At 35.9% G+C, this 16027-nt stretch overlaps 1 protein-coding gene across 1 annotated transcript in view; it reads left to right on the plus strand.

The window, feature by feature from the left end:
* The window catches only part of LOC145268632 (uncharacterized), a 7038-nt gene extending 5922 nt beyond the window's left edge, over positions 1-1116 (plus strand). The window contains exon 2 of the mRNA XM_080124107.1: positions 1078-1116. Within this exon, the coding sequence (XP_079980233.1) occupies positions 1078-1116 (39 nt within the window). The remainder of the gene's footprint in view (positions 1-1077) is intronic.
* The last annotated feature ends 14911 nt before the right edge of the window (positions 1117-16027 follow it).

The raw sequence follows: 16027 nt of genomic DNA on the forward strand, positions 1-16027 counted from the left end.
GTACGTTTTTCTAGCTGAATAAACATGTTACATTGAATAAAAACACAAAAAATGTATCCAGTTTGGTAGAAAAGTAACTTATCTTGCCTTTGATAACATTTATTTGTTATATATATATATATATGAATACTGCTGCCATATCTGGGCAGGAGCTGCTAAAAACAGCCTATCCTGCCTTGACAGAGTACAAAATAGATTTTGTGGCTTAGTGGGGGATGCCCTTTTCTCTACCCTGCAATCTCTCTCCCACAGAAGAGACGTTGCGAGCCTATCCTTGTTTTATCATTATTTCCATTGCAGGTGCTCATCTGAACTCCAATCTCTGGTCGCCCCTCGCCAATCTTTCACGAAAAACACCCGTCTAGCCGAATCCACTGTGAAAAATTTCCCCCACTCTTTATCTGTGCCTAAATCAAAACGTGGATTCCATGAACAAAGCTTCTTTCTTAGAACTGCACGCCTGTGGAACTCTGTTCCGTCTGCCTGCTTCCCACCTGACTACAACTTGGATGTGTTCAAGTCCAACGTTAACAAATTCCTAATGAACCGCCCCCTTAAGTAAACACTTCATCAAATCTCCACACTAACGTAATGTACTTGCAATAACCCTTATCCCTGAGTGGTTTCCGGGCCTTGATAAGTGGTGACTACTGTGTAAAACAAAACAAAAAAAAAATATATATATATTTGTTTTTTTGACAACTTTTTTGAATCTATGTGTACAGTAATACAAACCCAATATTACTTATAGTAGTAGTATTGTTAGTTGCAACAGTACTAGTAGTAATGATGTTAGGTGTAGTAGTAGTAGTAGTAAGGTCACCGTTTATCAAAAGCCATATCTTCCTTTTGCAAAACCAGCAATGCACCAACTGAACACTCCTCGTCTCAAGAATCCAAAATCAATTTATTTTTTGCAACTGAAATCCGTTTCTTATTTACCATTTTGTTTTCTCCAAGATGGAACTTTGCCAAAATAATGGCCGGATTTAAAAAAAAATTTTTTTTTTTTTTTTTTTTGTTTTAATTGGAATCAATTTGGATTCTTTGCATTCTGTAGAAGTTTTTGTTCTCCAGAAAACACTTGATTGGCGCTGTGCCAAAGAGCAAGAATAATGTCCGTTCGTTCCTCCGGAGGAACAGACAATTTGTCATTTTGTATTATTCTTGTTGTTATATCCCCTTTTGACGGTATATAATAACATGACAAAATAAGCCGAGTGGAATGCGTAACAAAAGGTTTATTCATACTTCGAAAATAATACACAATACAAAATGGCTGCTCGCCTTGAAGTTGATATACGCGTAAATAAAGGTAAAGGAAAACGGTAACTTAACGTGTGTGAGCGGAACGCTCGTCCTGGGAGCTTGGTTAATCCTGACTACACTTGGAGAGTGTAAGACGCGAGACGGTCGGACTAGTGCGTACCACTGAACTGACTCCAAGACAATACCAGACGCTCTTTTATACACCGTTTCGTATCCGGTGCTATCCGTAATTATGTCCCTTATAACACTTGTATATTTAACTTTGGACCTATTCGGCTAGAAAAATAGAGTTGCATCAAAAATTTTATAGCTCTGGTAGTGAAATATGACAGGCAGTATAGGAAGATGTGTTCAGAACAGGAAACTTTGCTGGTTTGGTCACATTGAAATATACAAGGTGGGGCATAAGTCCTGTTACGAAATTTTTAAACTATTTTTTATAATAATATTCAAATAAATTTACTATTTTATTGTCATTATATGATAATGTAGTATATGATTTCTTTTTTTTTTAGAAACAAAAGATACTAATTTTTAGCAATGTCTGTTGAATTGAAGTAAAGATTCATTATAGAGCAGCAACAAATAACATCCTAAGATCATTCGTTGACATTTATGCTGACGACACTACCATCTATGGCAACACATCAAAGGCCGTAAATGACAACATTCTCTCTGACTCTCTCTCCTCTGATCTTGAGCATGTGGTACAATGGGGAAAGAGGTGGCTGGTTACTTTTAATGCATCTAAAAACAAGCTCCTATCTTTACATCATCACCGCTCTGATCCTCATCTGGCACCAATTGAAATGAATGGCTCTCGTCTTGGGGAGGCTCCGTATTTTGACAAGCTTCTGGGCTTGACCTTTACTCCTGATCCGAAATGGAACACGTACATCAAATCCGTTGCCAAGGCTGCTGGAAAAATGGTGGGATCCTTCTACCGCTCCAGTAGATATCTCACTGCTGATGCAATTCTCTACCTATATAAAAGCCAGGTACGGGCAATGATGGAGTACTGTTGCCACATCTGGACAGAAGCTGCTAGAAGCAGCTTATCCTGCCTTGACAGAGTTCAAAGTAGGCTTCGTAGCCTAGTGGGGGTGCCCTTTTCTCTTCCCTGTAATTTCTTTCCCACAGAAGAGACGTTGCGAGCCCATCTCTGCTTTATCGTTATTACCATGGCAAGTGCTCGTCTGAGCTTCAATCTATGGTCCCCCCTCGCCAAACTTTCACGAAAAACACTCGTCTAGCCAAAACCACCATCAATAATTTCCCACACTCTTTATCTGTGCCTAAACCTAAATGTAGATTCCATGAACAAAGTTTCTTTCTTAGAACTGCACACCTGTGGAACTCTGTTTGTTCCGTTTGCCTGCTTTCCAACTGACTACAATCTGATTGTCTTCAAGTCCAATGTAAACAAGTTCTTGATGAACCGTCCCCCTAAGTAATCCAATTTACAAAATTCCCACTACTTATGATTACTATGCTATAATCCCATTGACTAATGTATACCCATTAACCATTATCCTCGAGTGGCCTCCGGGCATTGATAAGTGGTAACTCCTTTGTAAAAAAAAAAGCAAAGTCAGGGAAAAACCTCAAAATCAACAGAATATTCATGAAACAAATGATTGATCGTTAGCTGGAAAATCAAAGATAGACAACAATCAGGCTGTCCCCGCACCTCAAGAACATCTAATCTCAACAAAAATGGTAGGGAAAAAATCAGGCGAAATCCAAGAAAATCCAAGAAAATCCAAGAAAATCCAAGAAAATCCAAGAAAATCCAGTCATTTCCTTGACCCTTCCTGCTGGCAGGATTTCTGGTCCCTGCTGCTTTAAGGGTCACGTGATGTGGCTTATAAAAACCCTCACATGATTGTGCCCTGTCTCTCTTTCGCCCTTTTTTTTATCCTGTGGCAGGATGCAGATGAGGCTCAGTGACACATGCCCGATGGCAATCATCATCATCATCATCATGATTATCATCATGCAGTCCGTCAGTCTTAACGATGACTAGTTGGGCCTCAGTGCTTTATCCCTTGGTGTTGGCGTAGTCTTACTCCATCGCCATAGGACTTTCCACCTTGGCTCCAAACTTGCTTGCGCAGTTTAGGTGCAGTATCTGTTGCGCATCAGAAAGACACCCTCTGAACCTCCAATGCTCATGGTCCTGGATATGACCTTAAACTATATCCAGTGGTGAGGCCCCAGCTTGCGGGCTTTGGGGAGTGTGGAGCCACCCTTTAATTGCCATTGCTCCCAGGTCCACTCTGACCCGGAGTGGTACTACCTGTTAGGGTCCCAACTATGGGTTGAATAGAATCTGACTTGAAAGCAACAAATGTATTCTATTACAAAATTTTTCTTCAAAATCTTTGGATTCGGCATTAAATAACCTGAAAAGGGTTGATATGACGTAAAACAAAAACAACCAATCCGATGCTCATTTCCAGTGGAGCGAACCTGCCATGACTAGCAGCAGAGGAAGCCGTGTCCGCTACTATGCCTTTTCTTTCTGGATGAGGTTCCATAGCCTTTTAAGGAAAACTGCAAGGCAGCAGTAGGATTTGAAGTCAGAGTTCCCATCTCTTAGCCTTTTACTGTGATAAGGCCCACAAGGCAGTGGGGTTTGATTTTGGGGTTGGTTCCTCTCGTCTTCGCCCAATCAAGGGCGCCCACAAGACAGTGGAGTAGGGGTTGGTAGTGTGCCAGAGCATGTCCATCATCGGTGGGCCATAACGCACTACCTCTGGGGTCCCTTACTACTCTGATATCTCCTACAAGGTTAGCATAGGGCCGCAAAGCACCCAGTTACCATGTGTGACCAACGTGGAGGCACTGTAGGAGTCTTGATGATGGAGAGGCTATCTACTGGCAGGGAAGACTTATGCATAGCTGCTCCCTTTTCACCACGAGGTTAGCCAGTGATGTTAGCTGGAAGCGAGAAGGCATGCAAGCATGAACTTAACACTAACTTATACCTAACACACTAGACGCATCACATCCCCCTGCCAGATTAAGAATCCAAACGCACACACCCTCTTCCTACCATTACCGACCTGAACTGAAGACTATTTGTAACAAATCGTAGACGTCAGTTACAAGTTAACCATCATTTATCACCCAATTCCTGCTGAGCCGGAATTGAGGGATGCATATGTGCCATCTTTTATTTGAAATTTCCACCCCAGATAGGTTCTCACAAAGCACGTTTTTTCACAAATTCTTTTCTGTACAATTACTTTTTTCTTGTTCATCAATTAAACTTGCTTTAAATATTGTACACACTTGCCGTGTTTCCTTCTCGCAAACCAATTATCACCATAGATTCATAGTTTCAGAACTTGTCCTCGAATTGTTAGCGCATTCTCACGTGTGAGAATTAAACTTTTTCCCGGGTTAAAATTAATCCCAATAAAGGAAAACATGGGAGGTAGTGATAAAAATGGATCCGAGGGAAAGAGGGATAAATAAAGACCTGGCCAGAGACAGGTCAGCTTGGAAGTCTGTTTCTAAAAGCCGTCGTTAAACCGAATATGATGATGATTGTTGGTGGTTACTGTAGCAATGTTGGTAATGATCGTTGTTATTGTTGTTCTAGTAGTAGTAGTAGTAGTAGTAGTAGATGTAATTGTTTAGTTGTCTCCCTTTGAATTAAGATAAAAAAGAGTTCTGTTTATTTTGTGTTAAGTTTTTTGGGGTTTTTTCACTCATGTTCACCCCAAACAAAACATATCGCCATTTGGATGTAAAGGGCTCTAGAAGTGTAAGCCATTTTGAGTTTCAGAACAGTTTCAGATGGTTCGCTGTTACACACATGTCCTGGGAGGTGACTTGTTTGTAGTAGACAGTTCCACAGAACAAAATATTCTTACCGTGTCGAAACCCGGGAAAAGAACATGTGAAATTGCTCCAGAAAAGGTTTAATATTTATGAAGCAATTCTGGTTTCTGATTGGTTGGTAGCAGAACATGAATTAATTTGATTCGTCAGTTCTTAGCTGCATCGTTTATAAATAGAATCGTCCGACTGTGTGGGATCATACCCCATTATACACCCAAAATATTGCAACAGGGGCTACTATTTGGGACCATGTTTAGGGAAGATGTACGGTCTTAGGCAGAGTGGTCGAATTTGGAATACAGTATTTCATGATTATATGATTAGACAACAATTCAGACAATGCCCAGTTGACCCCTGTTTGTATACCCAAAACAAAGACCATAAACTACTGATTTTAGTTTTATGGGTCGATGACATTTTAATCGCATCAAATTGCGACGTAATGTTGACTGATGTTAAAAACAGATTAAATAAAAAATTCAAAATGACAGATCTTGGCAAGATATCATGGTTTCTGGGCGTACAATTTACTTATGAAAAAGGAATTATTAAAATGAATCAATCACGGTACAGTGATAAAATAATATTACAGTTTGGAATGCAAAAATGCAAGTACCAATTTTTCAATTTTGAATAGGTTGAGGTGTTCTCACGCACACACACACACACACACACACACACACACACACACACACACACACACACACACATTCTTACTTGTATAGATATACTAGCAGGCCGCATGGCGTTGTCCGATCGTAAAATATGCATAAATATATTCTAATTCATACAGAAACTGAAACCTGTTCATGCAAGTATTATGTTTTTTCTAAACAGTTCACTTCTTGTAAGCAAAAAAAAAAAAGTACTCGAGCTGAGATCAAAAACAAAACCTAAAGGCATCGAGTCAAGTACGATAACCATTAGGCCAGCTTCACACGATCTTTACAAAGTTTTCAGACCTACATATTCTTAACATAAGGAATCTGTCATGTTTCAAGGCTGTGCATGCACATTCGTGAAACAGTTGACAAACTAATAAGAATCCAATGATCTCCCTTAAGTACCAATTTTTCAATTTTGACCTCTTAGCAACCTTTTTTTTTTCGGATGAAAACTGATTAAAAAGTTTTCTACATGTCTGAATACCCTATATATCAAATTTCAAGTCTGTAGATAAAAAAAATTCGTTGAATATATAGGTTGAGAATTGTCCTCACACACACACACACACACACACAAATTCTCATTTTTGTAGATAGATAGATTATGGAAATTTCGAATGAACAAGCTTCTTTCTGTGGAACTCTGTTCCGTTTGCCTGTTTCCCACCTGACTACAACTTGGATGTCTTCAAGTCCAACATAAACAAATTCCTGTTAAACCGCCCCTTTAAGTAAGACACTTTATCAGATCTCTATTACTAGTGATTACTACGATATTATCCCATTGATTACTGTACACACAATAACCCTTATCTCCGAGTGGCTTCCGGGCCTTGATAAATGGTGACTATTTTATAAAAAAAAAAAAGGAAAAAAAGATACTCTGCCAAAAGGAGTCCAGGCCATTTTTGTCCTGAATGCAGATGATGAATCTGTGGGGAGATAGAGGCAGCTGTAACGGCAATACCCATGGATTAAATGAATGCTTTCGTTTGAAATTCTGTACAGGTTCCTACTGACTTGCCTCTTCACAAAGGCAGAGTTAGAAACAGATGGTCGGTTTTTAATGTGGGGGAAAAAATCCAGCTCCCCAAAAACGGACTCTCTGGATAGGAACAAAAATAAAAAAAAAAACTGTCTCAGTCATGACGGATTTCCCCTCCACTAATTGAGGACAGAAAAGGGCGCAGTGCAGCATGAGGACAGATACTACACTGTGATCTTGGCCTAAATTCTGTACAAGTTCTCGAGTCTGACATGATACCAGAAGTTACACCGTGTTGCAAGCGAAAATAAAGGGAAATAACTCTAAATGATAGGATTGTCTCCCTTGGCTAGAGACAGAACCAAGATAATGAACATACAGTTACGTACAGAATTTAGGTAAAAATGGCAACCGGTAAAAATGGCACGTTGACAACAATACATTAGGACTGTTTAAGCTCCCATTTCTCTAGTTTGAAATATTTATTATAAAATAATCTATAGTATTAACTTTTTTTTTTGCGTGTGTATTGATATTCATATTAAAAACCCTTTCTTTCTATATATTTAAATAGAAATGCAGTTGTTATACATGGATTGTGGAATTGCATTTATCTGCAAAAGATCTAGCTAATTTGCATATTCTTTTAAAAATTCATTTTAATCAATTTCCTATTATTTTTTTCGGTTTTCTTATGAGATGATCATCTTTAGTTTACTATTACGTGTAATTATATTCATGCAGATATTCTACATGATTTATACTTGCGTAAAACGGTTATAGTAAACATAAACCTCTTTCTATATATATATATATATATATATATATATATATATATATATATATATATATATATATATATATATATATATAGTTATGTATGCACATATATTTTTGTCTAAAAAATGTTGTCTACCAAACTCCTTTATCAGTTTTTGGTCTACAAACATGAAACTTAATATATAGGGTATTCAAACCCATGCAAAATGTTATATTTGGGTTTTAGCTGGAGAAAATCGGTGCAAAAGTGTGAAAATTAAAAACTGAAATTTGCCAGGTGAAGGTTGAACGATGGCATTACGAATATGCATGTGTAACGTAATAGCTATTGGTTCAAGTTTTAATTTTTAGCCTTGCAGCAAACATGTCTTCATAGTTCAGGCATGAACGTCAAAGGAATAAGTAAATTGTAAGCAAAACCTTTTGATTTCGATTCTCGGTGGTGGTGCACGCACGAGTCATTTTTTTTTTTTAACTGCAGCTTGTTATGCTTAAGTTTAAAATAGTATTTTTGTTAGTTTATTATGCTTAAGTGCAAAACAATATTTTTGTTGGTTTGTTATGCTTTTTTTTTAAACAGTATTTTTGTTTGTTATGCTTAAGTGCAAAACAGTGTTTTTGTTGATTTGTTACGCTTAAGTTTAAAACCGTATTTTGTTGGTTTCTTATGCTTAAGTTTAAAACAATATTTTTGTTGTTTTTTCATGCTTATGATTGAAACAGCATTTTTATTAGTTTATGCTTAAGTTTAAAACAGTATTTTGTTGGTTCGTTATGCTTAAGTTTAAAACAGTATTTTTGTTGAATTTTTATGCTTATGTTTCAAACAGTATTTTTATTAGTTTGTTATGCTTAAGTGTAAAACAATATTTTTGTGGGTTTGTTATGCTTAAGTTTAAACTGTATTTTTGTTGGTTAATTATGCTTAAGTTTAAATCAGTATTTTTGTTTGTTATGTTTAAGGGAAAAATGGGTGCAAAAGTGTGTGAAAATTAAGAAAATGGAATTTGCCAGATGAAGGTTAAACGACGGCGTTACGAATATGCATGCGTGACGTAATAGCTATTGGTTCGTGTTTTAATTTTTAGCTTTGCAGCAAACATGTCTTCATAGTACAGTCATCAACGTCAAAGAAAAAAGTAAATCGTAAGTTAAACGTTTAGGTTTCGATTCTCGGTGGTGGCACATATTTTTAAAACTTTTTAAATCATTACTATATATTGGGTTCAATATAATAATGAATGCAAAATCTGTATTAATCAAAGTATTATATTTAGGCATATTTTATGACCGGGCAATGCCAGTTGGCCCGTTAGTTATTAAATAAAATGTTATAAATTTTCTTTTCAATGCTTCTACATAATTTGAACCTTACAAAACCGACTTGTTCTAAACTAAAGCTAAGTGGCTTTGTCCTATTTTAAACTAAGGGAATGAGAGCTTGGCTTGCCTTTTTCGTAATGGTTCTAATATTCTGTTCTCAAAGTAACATTTTTACCTAGTTATTCACTTGCGCCATTTTTACTGTTAAGCCGTCCATCTTTCTATTAAGATAAAAAAAAAAAAAAAATGGGTTCTGTTCTTTAAGTTCTTAGGGTGATCTCCCTTGCTTACTTGTTGTTGATTATTGTTGAAAAAACAAAGATGGTGGTTTTGATAAAAGATTGAATTTCTGCGAAAAGTAAATAAACATTGGGAGCAAAATCTTCTTTTGCATGATAAGAAACAGTAGGTTTGTATTACTATACACATAGATTCGAAAAAGTTGTCCAAAAAAAAAAAAACAAACAAAACAAATATATCACAAATAAATATTATCAAAGGCAAGATAAGTTACTTTTCTACCTAATTGGATAATTTTTTAGTGTTTTTATTTAATGTAACATGTTTATTCGGCTCGAAAAACATACAGTGTTTACCGATGCATTGGAAAATTAAAAATGGCGCCGGATCTGTGTTGAATACGTAAGTTTAGGAAAATTAGTTAAAACTAAAAAACTGTACAAAATACTGTTAAAAACCCACCGAATATCTATCAGCCTATGTTACAGTAACATATATTGAGTGGGTTTCTAACAGTATTTTCTACAGTTTTTTAGTTTTAACTTATTTTCTCAAACTTACACATTCAACACAGAGTCCGTCGCCATTTGCAATTTCCCAATACATCAGTATACATGGTATCTTTTTCGAGCCGAATAAACATGTTACATTAAATAGAAACACAAAAAAATCATTCAGTTAGGTAGAAAAGTAACTTATCTTACCTTTGATAACATTTATTTGTTATATATTTGATTTTTGACAATTCTTTCGAATCTGTGTGTACAGTAATACAAACCCGAAAAAGTTTCTGACTTGATTTGATTCTTTGACCATGAGATATTCGAGCTCCCCTGGAAGGGAGGTATATGTAATAATAAGCCCTGTTTTAATTTTAATGCTATGGAAACATGAATGTAGCTGTGCGTGTTGGTTGGTTTACAGAATATTTAAGAAGATTCTCGGTAGGAGGATGAAAGATAGAAAGAGGTGAGAGAAAGAGGCGAGAGGGAGCGGTAGAGAAAAAGAGACAGAGCGAGAGAAATGAAAAAGAGAAAAAAAAAAAGGAAGAAGATAAAGAGAAAAGAAGGAGAAAAGGGGGAGTGGGAGAAAGAGAGAGAAAAATAAAGAAAAAAAGAGGCAGAGAAATAGGGAAATAGAACAAAATACTGTTAATATATAAAAACAAAGATAAAGGTATACGAGACTTGTGTACTACCTGTCCTCCTATATGCCTCGGAAACATGGACAACATATCGCTGTCATATCAACGCTCTGGAAAGATTCCACCAGACATGCCTACGCATGATATTTAATGTCACCAAACAAGCTCTCTTGTCCGATGAAGAGGTGCTCAAGAAGGCGAGCACATTCAGCATAGAGGTTTGAGTCTTTCGAAACCAGACTCGATAGGCGGGTCACGTAGTGAGAATGGAGGATTATAGGATACCTAAGCAATTGTTCTATGGGGAGCTTGAATGTGGCAAACGACCCAATCACAAACCTCGGAAAAGGTACAAAGATGTAGTTAAGGGAAACCTGCGGGCACTTGGCATAGAAATAACAAGGTGGGAAGAGATGGCTGAAGACCGAGAAAGTTGGAGGCGCTACGTCTACGCGGGATGTGAGAATTTTGAGGTTTTGAGAGTTGAGCACGCCACTATAAAGCGAGCTTACGAAAGCGAGAGGATACAGAGGACTTTGATCTCGACCCCGCGTACTCGTGCGGGATATGCGGCAGGGTGTGCCTGTCAAAGGCAGGCCTCAAGAGTCATGGAACTACGCACGCGGGACATGAACTGGGAGCACGGGAGGGAGGGGGGCGGTCACCAACAAGGTTATCCTGCAGAATATGCGGCAAACTGTGCAGGCCGGGTGGGGCTATGTGGAATCATATGCAGACTCACTCACACGCCATCGTATCGTGAGGGTTGGCCGTCTTCTGTAAAGAAGTGGCAGTCACCATATATATATATATATATATATATATATATATTAACAGTATTTTGTATTTTTTTTTTTCTTAATTCATTTACCCAAACTTACCGTGTTTAACAGAGAGCGCCATGTTTAATTTTCCAATACATCGGTAAACACTGTATGTTTTTCGAGCTGAATAAAAATGTTACATTAAATAAAAACACTAAAAAATTATCCAGTTGGGTAGAAAAGTAACTTATCTTGCCTTTGATAACATTTATTTGTTATATATTTGGGTTTTTTTTTACAGCTTTTTTGAAACTATGTGTATAGTAATACAAACCCCAAATTTTATTTCCTTTTGTTAAAAATAAAAAGAAACATTTTTCTCTAAAGAAAACGTGATTGCCTCAGTCAGAGGAAGTTTTTTTCTCTTTTCCTCTTTTTGGTGCAGTTCTTTTACTCAAGTCCTATCAGACTTTATTCAAGAAATATATATAAAGTCACTACGACTATCCTTGGTTCTAAAAACCTAACATTTATTTCCAAGAAACTGTTTCCAAGAACTATGAACATCTCGTATAAATCATTTAATGACTTTCTCTCGTGCGAGTTGAATCAGCACACGCATATAAAAATACAACAAAAAAATGATTTATCTTTATTGTTAAACTAGCATTTCAGCCCGGCGTTGCCCGGGTGTTTGGAGGTGTATGTTGAGCAAAAGAAAAAAAAAGCGATCATTTTTTCTTAAGTTTGACCCCTATTATAACCCCTTAACATTTATTGTTTTGGGCTCAAATCAAGTTCTTAAGTTAGATCCATGTCCAAGGAACCTAGATCTAAAATTTCAAGTGTTTAGACCCAAAATTGTTGGAGGAGTTTGGTAGAGTTCTCAAAGGTCAAATGGTTGAACTTTGGCCCCTTAACAGCCAAATTTCTGGTCGAAAACCGAGCACAAAGATTTTCCCAAATCTCAGTACCCTGTATATCAAGTTTCGTGCCTGTAGACTTAAAATTGACAGAGTTATTGCATAGGGAAATGTACACAGACACACACACAGACACGTTCACTTTTTTAGATAGATAGATAAAACTTTATCATAAATGTTAAAGTTCGTTTGACTATTTGCAGAATCTGGCACTTTTATAATATTTTTTTTTTTTGGTGAGATGTGAGCGATTTTTATCGATGTGCACGTTACTGATATGATGCTCGCATTGATGAGAATTGGCCATTCTTCGTTACCAGCCATTACGATCACTCCCCTTACAATTGCACCCATAACAGGTACATACAATATAGTTCGTTTTCAATATCTTCGTTTTTTAATGTCTTTTGTAAACTGCACAAGCACTAAAACAGAAAGCTCTTTTGCCTTGTGCCAGACTTTGTGAATTGCAAATATAATTTTATTGATTTCTCCCTTTTTTTCTTTTTTTTTTTTTTTGGTGGGGGTGAGGGTGGCGAGGGTTGGGTAGGTTTGATTGTGATGGTGTTGGTGGTGAGGGAGATTGTCAAGAAGTGGGACGTGGGGAGTTCTTCTTTCTATTCTCTCGGAATGACCACAACAATCGGCTCCTCCATTTCTCACAGTTATGTGGACGGCAAAATATAATGGAGGTCATTGCATTTTCTCAGAGAAAATTTTTTTACATCACACTGAAGGAAAGAGATTGTTTGTGTATGAGTCACCGTTTATCGAGCCAAAGGCTGTTGGGCACTTCTGCATTACACGGACGGCGCCATTGTTAGGGGGTGATAACTCCAATTTCTTCTTGGTCAAATAACACGGCAAATAAATAACAAATAACATGTTTTTTTCGAACTCAAAAATATTTGAAAACCAAAACATTTATTGGAAATATAATTTTAATAATTTTAATAAAGCAATTTTTGGCGGACGTTGTCGAAACTGCCCCCCCCCCCAAATTTTTATTTTCTTTACTTTTTTTACTTTTTTTACTTTTTTTTTTACTTTTTTTTTTTTTACTTTTTTTACTTTTTTTTTTTTACTTTTTTTACTTTTTTTTACTTTTTTACTTTTTTTACTTTTTTTTTTACTTTATTTACTTCTTTTTAAAACCTTTTTTTACCTTTTTTTTACTTTCATTTTACTTTGTTTTTTACTTGTTTTACCTTTTTTTTACTTTTTTACTTTTTTAAAACTTTTTTTTTACTTTTTTTACTTTTTTTTACTTTTTTATTTTTTTTTTACTTTTTTACTTTTTTTACTTTATTTACTTTTTTTAAAAACTTTTTAAAAACTTTTTTTTACCTTTTTTTACTTTTTTTTAACTTTTTAAAAACTTTTTTTACCTTTTTTTTTACTTTTTTTTTTTTACTTTATTTACTTTTTTTTTACTTTTTTTAAAACTTTTTTTCCTGTTAATATCATCGATTACAGACTTATGTTTCAGATTATAAAAAAAAAAATTGAAAGTTTTTATAACTTTTAACGTGGGGGTTCAGTTTTAAATTATCGCATTGTACTAAATTGAACACGAACTTTGTGGCCATGATAAATAGATACATACATACATAGATAAGAGAGGGTGGGCGGGGAGGGGGAAGAAATCTGTAGCGGCACTTGTGTGAGACTAGAACAGGCTTGCACAATACTCCCCTTCCCAGGAAAAAAAAAATATGCAGTGTATATATATATATATATATATATATATATATATATATATATATATATATATATATATATATATATATATATTTTTTTTTTTTTTTAAATAAGTAATGTTTTGGGCAATTGACTTTTCGTCCTGTTTTTTTGCTGTTGGTGTGAGTGTTTCAAAAACGGAGTGTGTTCATAAAAAAGTATTTATTTACGCGTGGAAAAGGCGTTTACTCTTTTTTAGGGTGACATTTCTTTGTTTGTTTTTTTTTGTGCTGACATGTGCAACGAGTTGCTTGGAGAGTGAAGTGAATTGTTCGTTTGGAAGGAAAATTTTTGTTTGTGTTGACGTGGTGTTTGCAGTTGCCGGTGCCTTCGCAAGTGAGTCTGCGGTAGTGTGTGTACATTGTCTGTACGGGCGCTTGTTGCGCATTTGTTTGTGTTGAACGGTGAGCGTCCAGTTGCCAGCTGTCAACGAAACTTCCAGTTGTGAGTTTATCCGTGTGCATGGTGCATCTCAACTCGTATTGTTGATTCAACTTCTTCCCATGTGTTAATAGGGATGTCCTGTTATTGTTACTTTGTTGTTGCCTCTGCTGTGTGGGAGAGAATGTGTATAGGCCCATGTGATTTTGCTCCTCGCGTTTGTTGCAGGATAATGTCAGGAAACTGTGAAAAATATTTGTCGAGCTCCAACTTCTTTTTAATTTGGTATGAAGTCGACAGCTCCTTGTTTATTTTTCTGCCGAGTCTGACGAGGAGTTTCGTCATTGTTGTTCGTCCGCTGCTGGAGAAATTCTCTTTTTCCTCGCCGTTTGTATACCCAACATTATTTGTGTTTAGTCAAATAACGAGGTGATGTGCCGGTTGTCTGAAATGGAAAAGAGTTCTGGAAAAATGAGGTCCGTTAGCGCGAAGAGGAAAAGGGGGTTCAATGCCATTGTTGCTTGTTGAGATTCTTTTCGGTAGTAGTTCACTTGTTGTTTTTTTTCTGCACACATTATACCAATATATTAATTCTTTTTGACCGATGAGAATAAAGACAAATTCCCATAAAACCAGAAGAAAAAGAAAAAAAAATTACAAAAAAAAAAAAAAACAATTATTTTATTGGTTTATTTTTCTTTGTTCATTTATTTTTATTTATTTATTTTTTTCCCTTTTCTCAAGTGAAACCAAAATTGAATCCGAAAGGATTTTTCCATTATATCAAAAAAGGGGGTGTGTAAAATGTTTTTGACTTGTGATGGGGGTATGAGATGAATGGATTCGCTAATCATTGTTATAACCAACGGCTGTGCTAAACAACCAATGAAAACGTTGCAAAATTATTATAAAAATTGTCGAATTTTGGATTCAATCAGTTCAACTACACCACCATCTTTGTTCAACATAATATCTCAGAACTTAAGAGGTTAACTACGCCACGGACCGCATTTGATTCTTGGTCGCCATCTTGGTTACTGATCTGAACTACGTTGCCATCTTTGTTCAACACAATGTCTCAAAGCTTAACAAAAAGTTCGCTTTTTTTTGTTTATCAAATAAAACGCGCATCTCGCTCAAAACAACTCATTTAAAAATGTAGGGTCACCATGCGTGTTCGTTTCATGTCGGTCGCCGGTTTGTTGCGGGACTTATGTGAGACTAGAACAGGCTTTCTTTTTTTTTTAACAACTCCATTCTAACCCCTAACTTCCGGTTACATCAGAGAGAGTTGCCATTTTATTTTCATCGTGGTCACAAAGTTCGTGTTCAATTTAGTACAACGTTATAATTGAAAACTGAACCCCCCACGTGAAAAGTTATAAAAAGTTGTTTTTTTTTCAATTTTTTTTATAATCTGAAACTTAAGTCTGTAATCGATGATATTAACAAAAAAGAAGTAAAAAAAAAACCCGGAAAATTGTGGAATTTAGAGGTGGGGCGGCAATCTCGACAATGTCCGCCCAATTTTAAAATTAAAGTAAAACTAGCGGGACCTGTGGAAAGACTCATTCATTGTAATATGTTGATGTTGGCATTCTGTAGATGTTCAGTGTAAATGGAGACGCTCTGATATTATTGTATTTTTTTTGTTAAAACTGCAAAAGTATTTATCTAAGCTAGCAAGAACGCCCGGCAAAGCCTGGTCGTAAAGTACACTTAAATATGATATTTTGATTTTGGCAGATTTTGTATATATTATTATAAAGTTAATGTTCTATCGATTTGTATATATTATAAAGTTGCGATTTCAAAAGTAAAAAAAAAAAATGTCCATATGGCTTGGGTGCATCAGCTTGAATTAAAACCGAAATAAAAACTTATGAAAAAATATATGCATATATATATATAACTTGAGTTCCTTCAGCCATAATCGAAACAGAAACCAAAACTTATGAAGA

The sequence above is a fragment of the Euprymna scolopes genome, chromosome 44 (assembly GCF_053919585.1).
Source record: "Euprymna scolopes isolate OS-2025 chromosome 44, ASM5391958v1, whole genome shotgun sequence".
NCBI lineage: Eukaryota > Metazoa > Mollusca > Cephalopoda > Sepiida > Sepiolidae > Euprymna > Euprymna scolopes.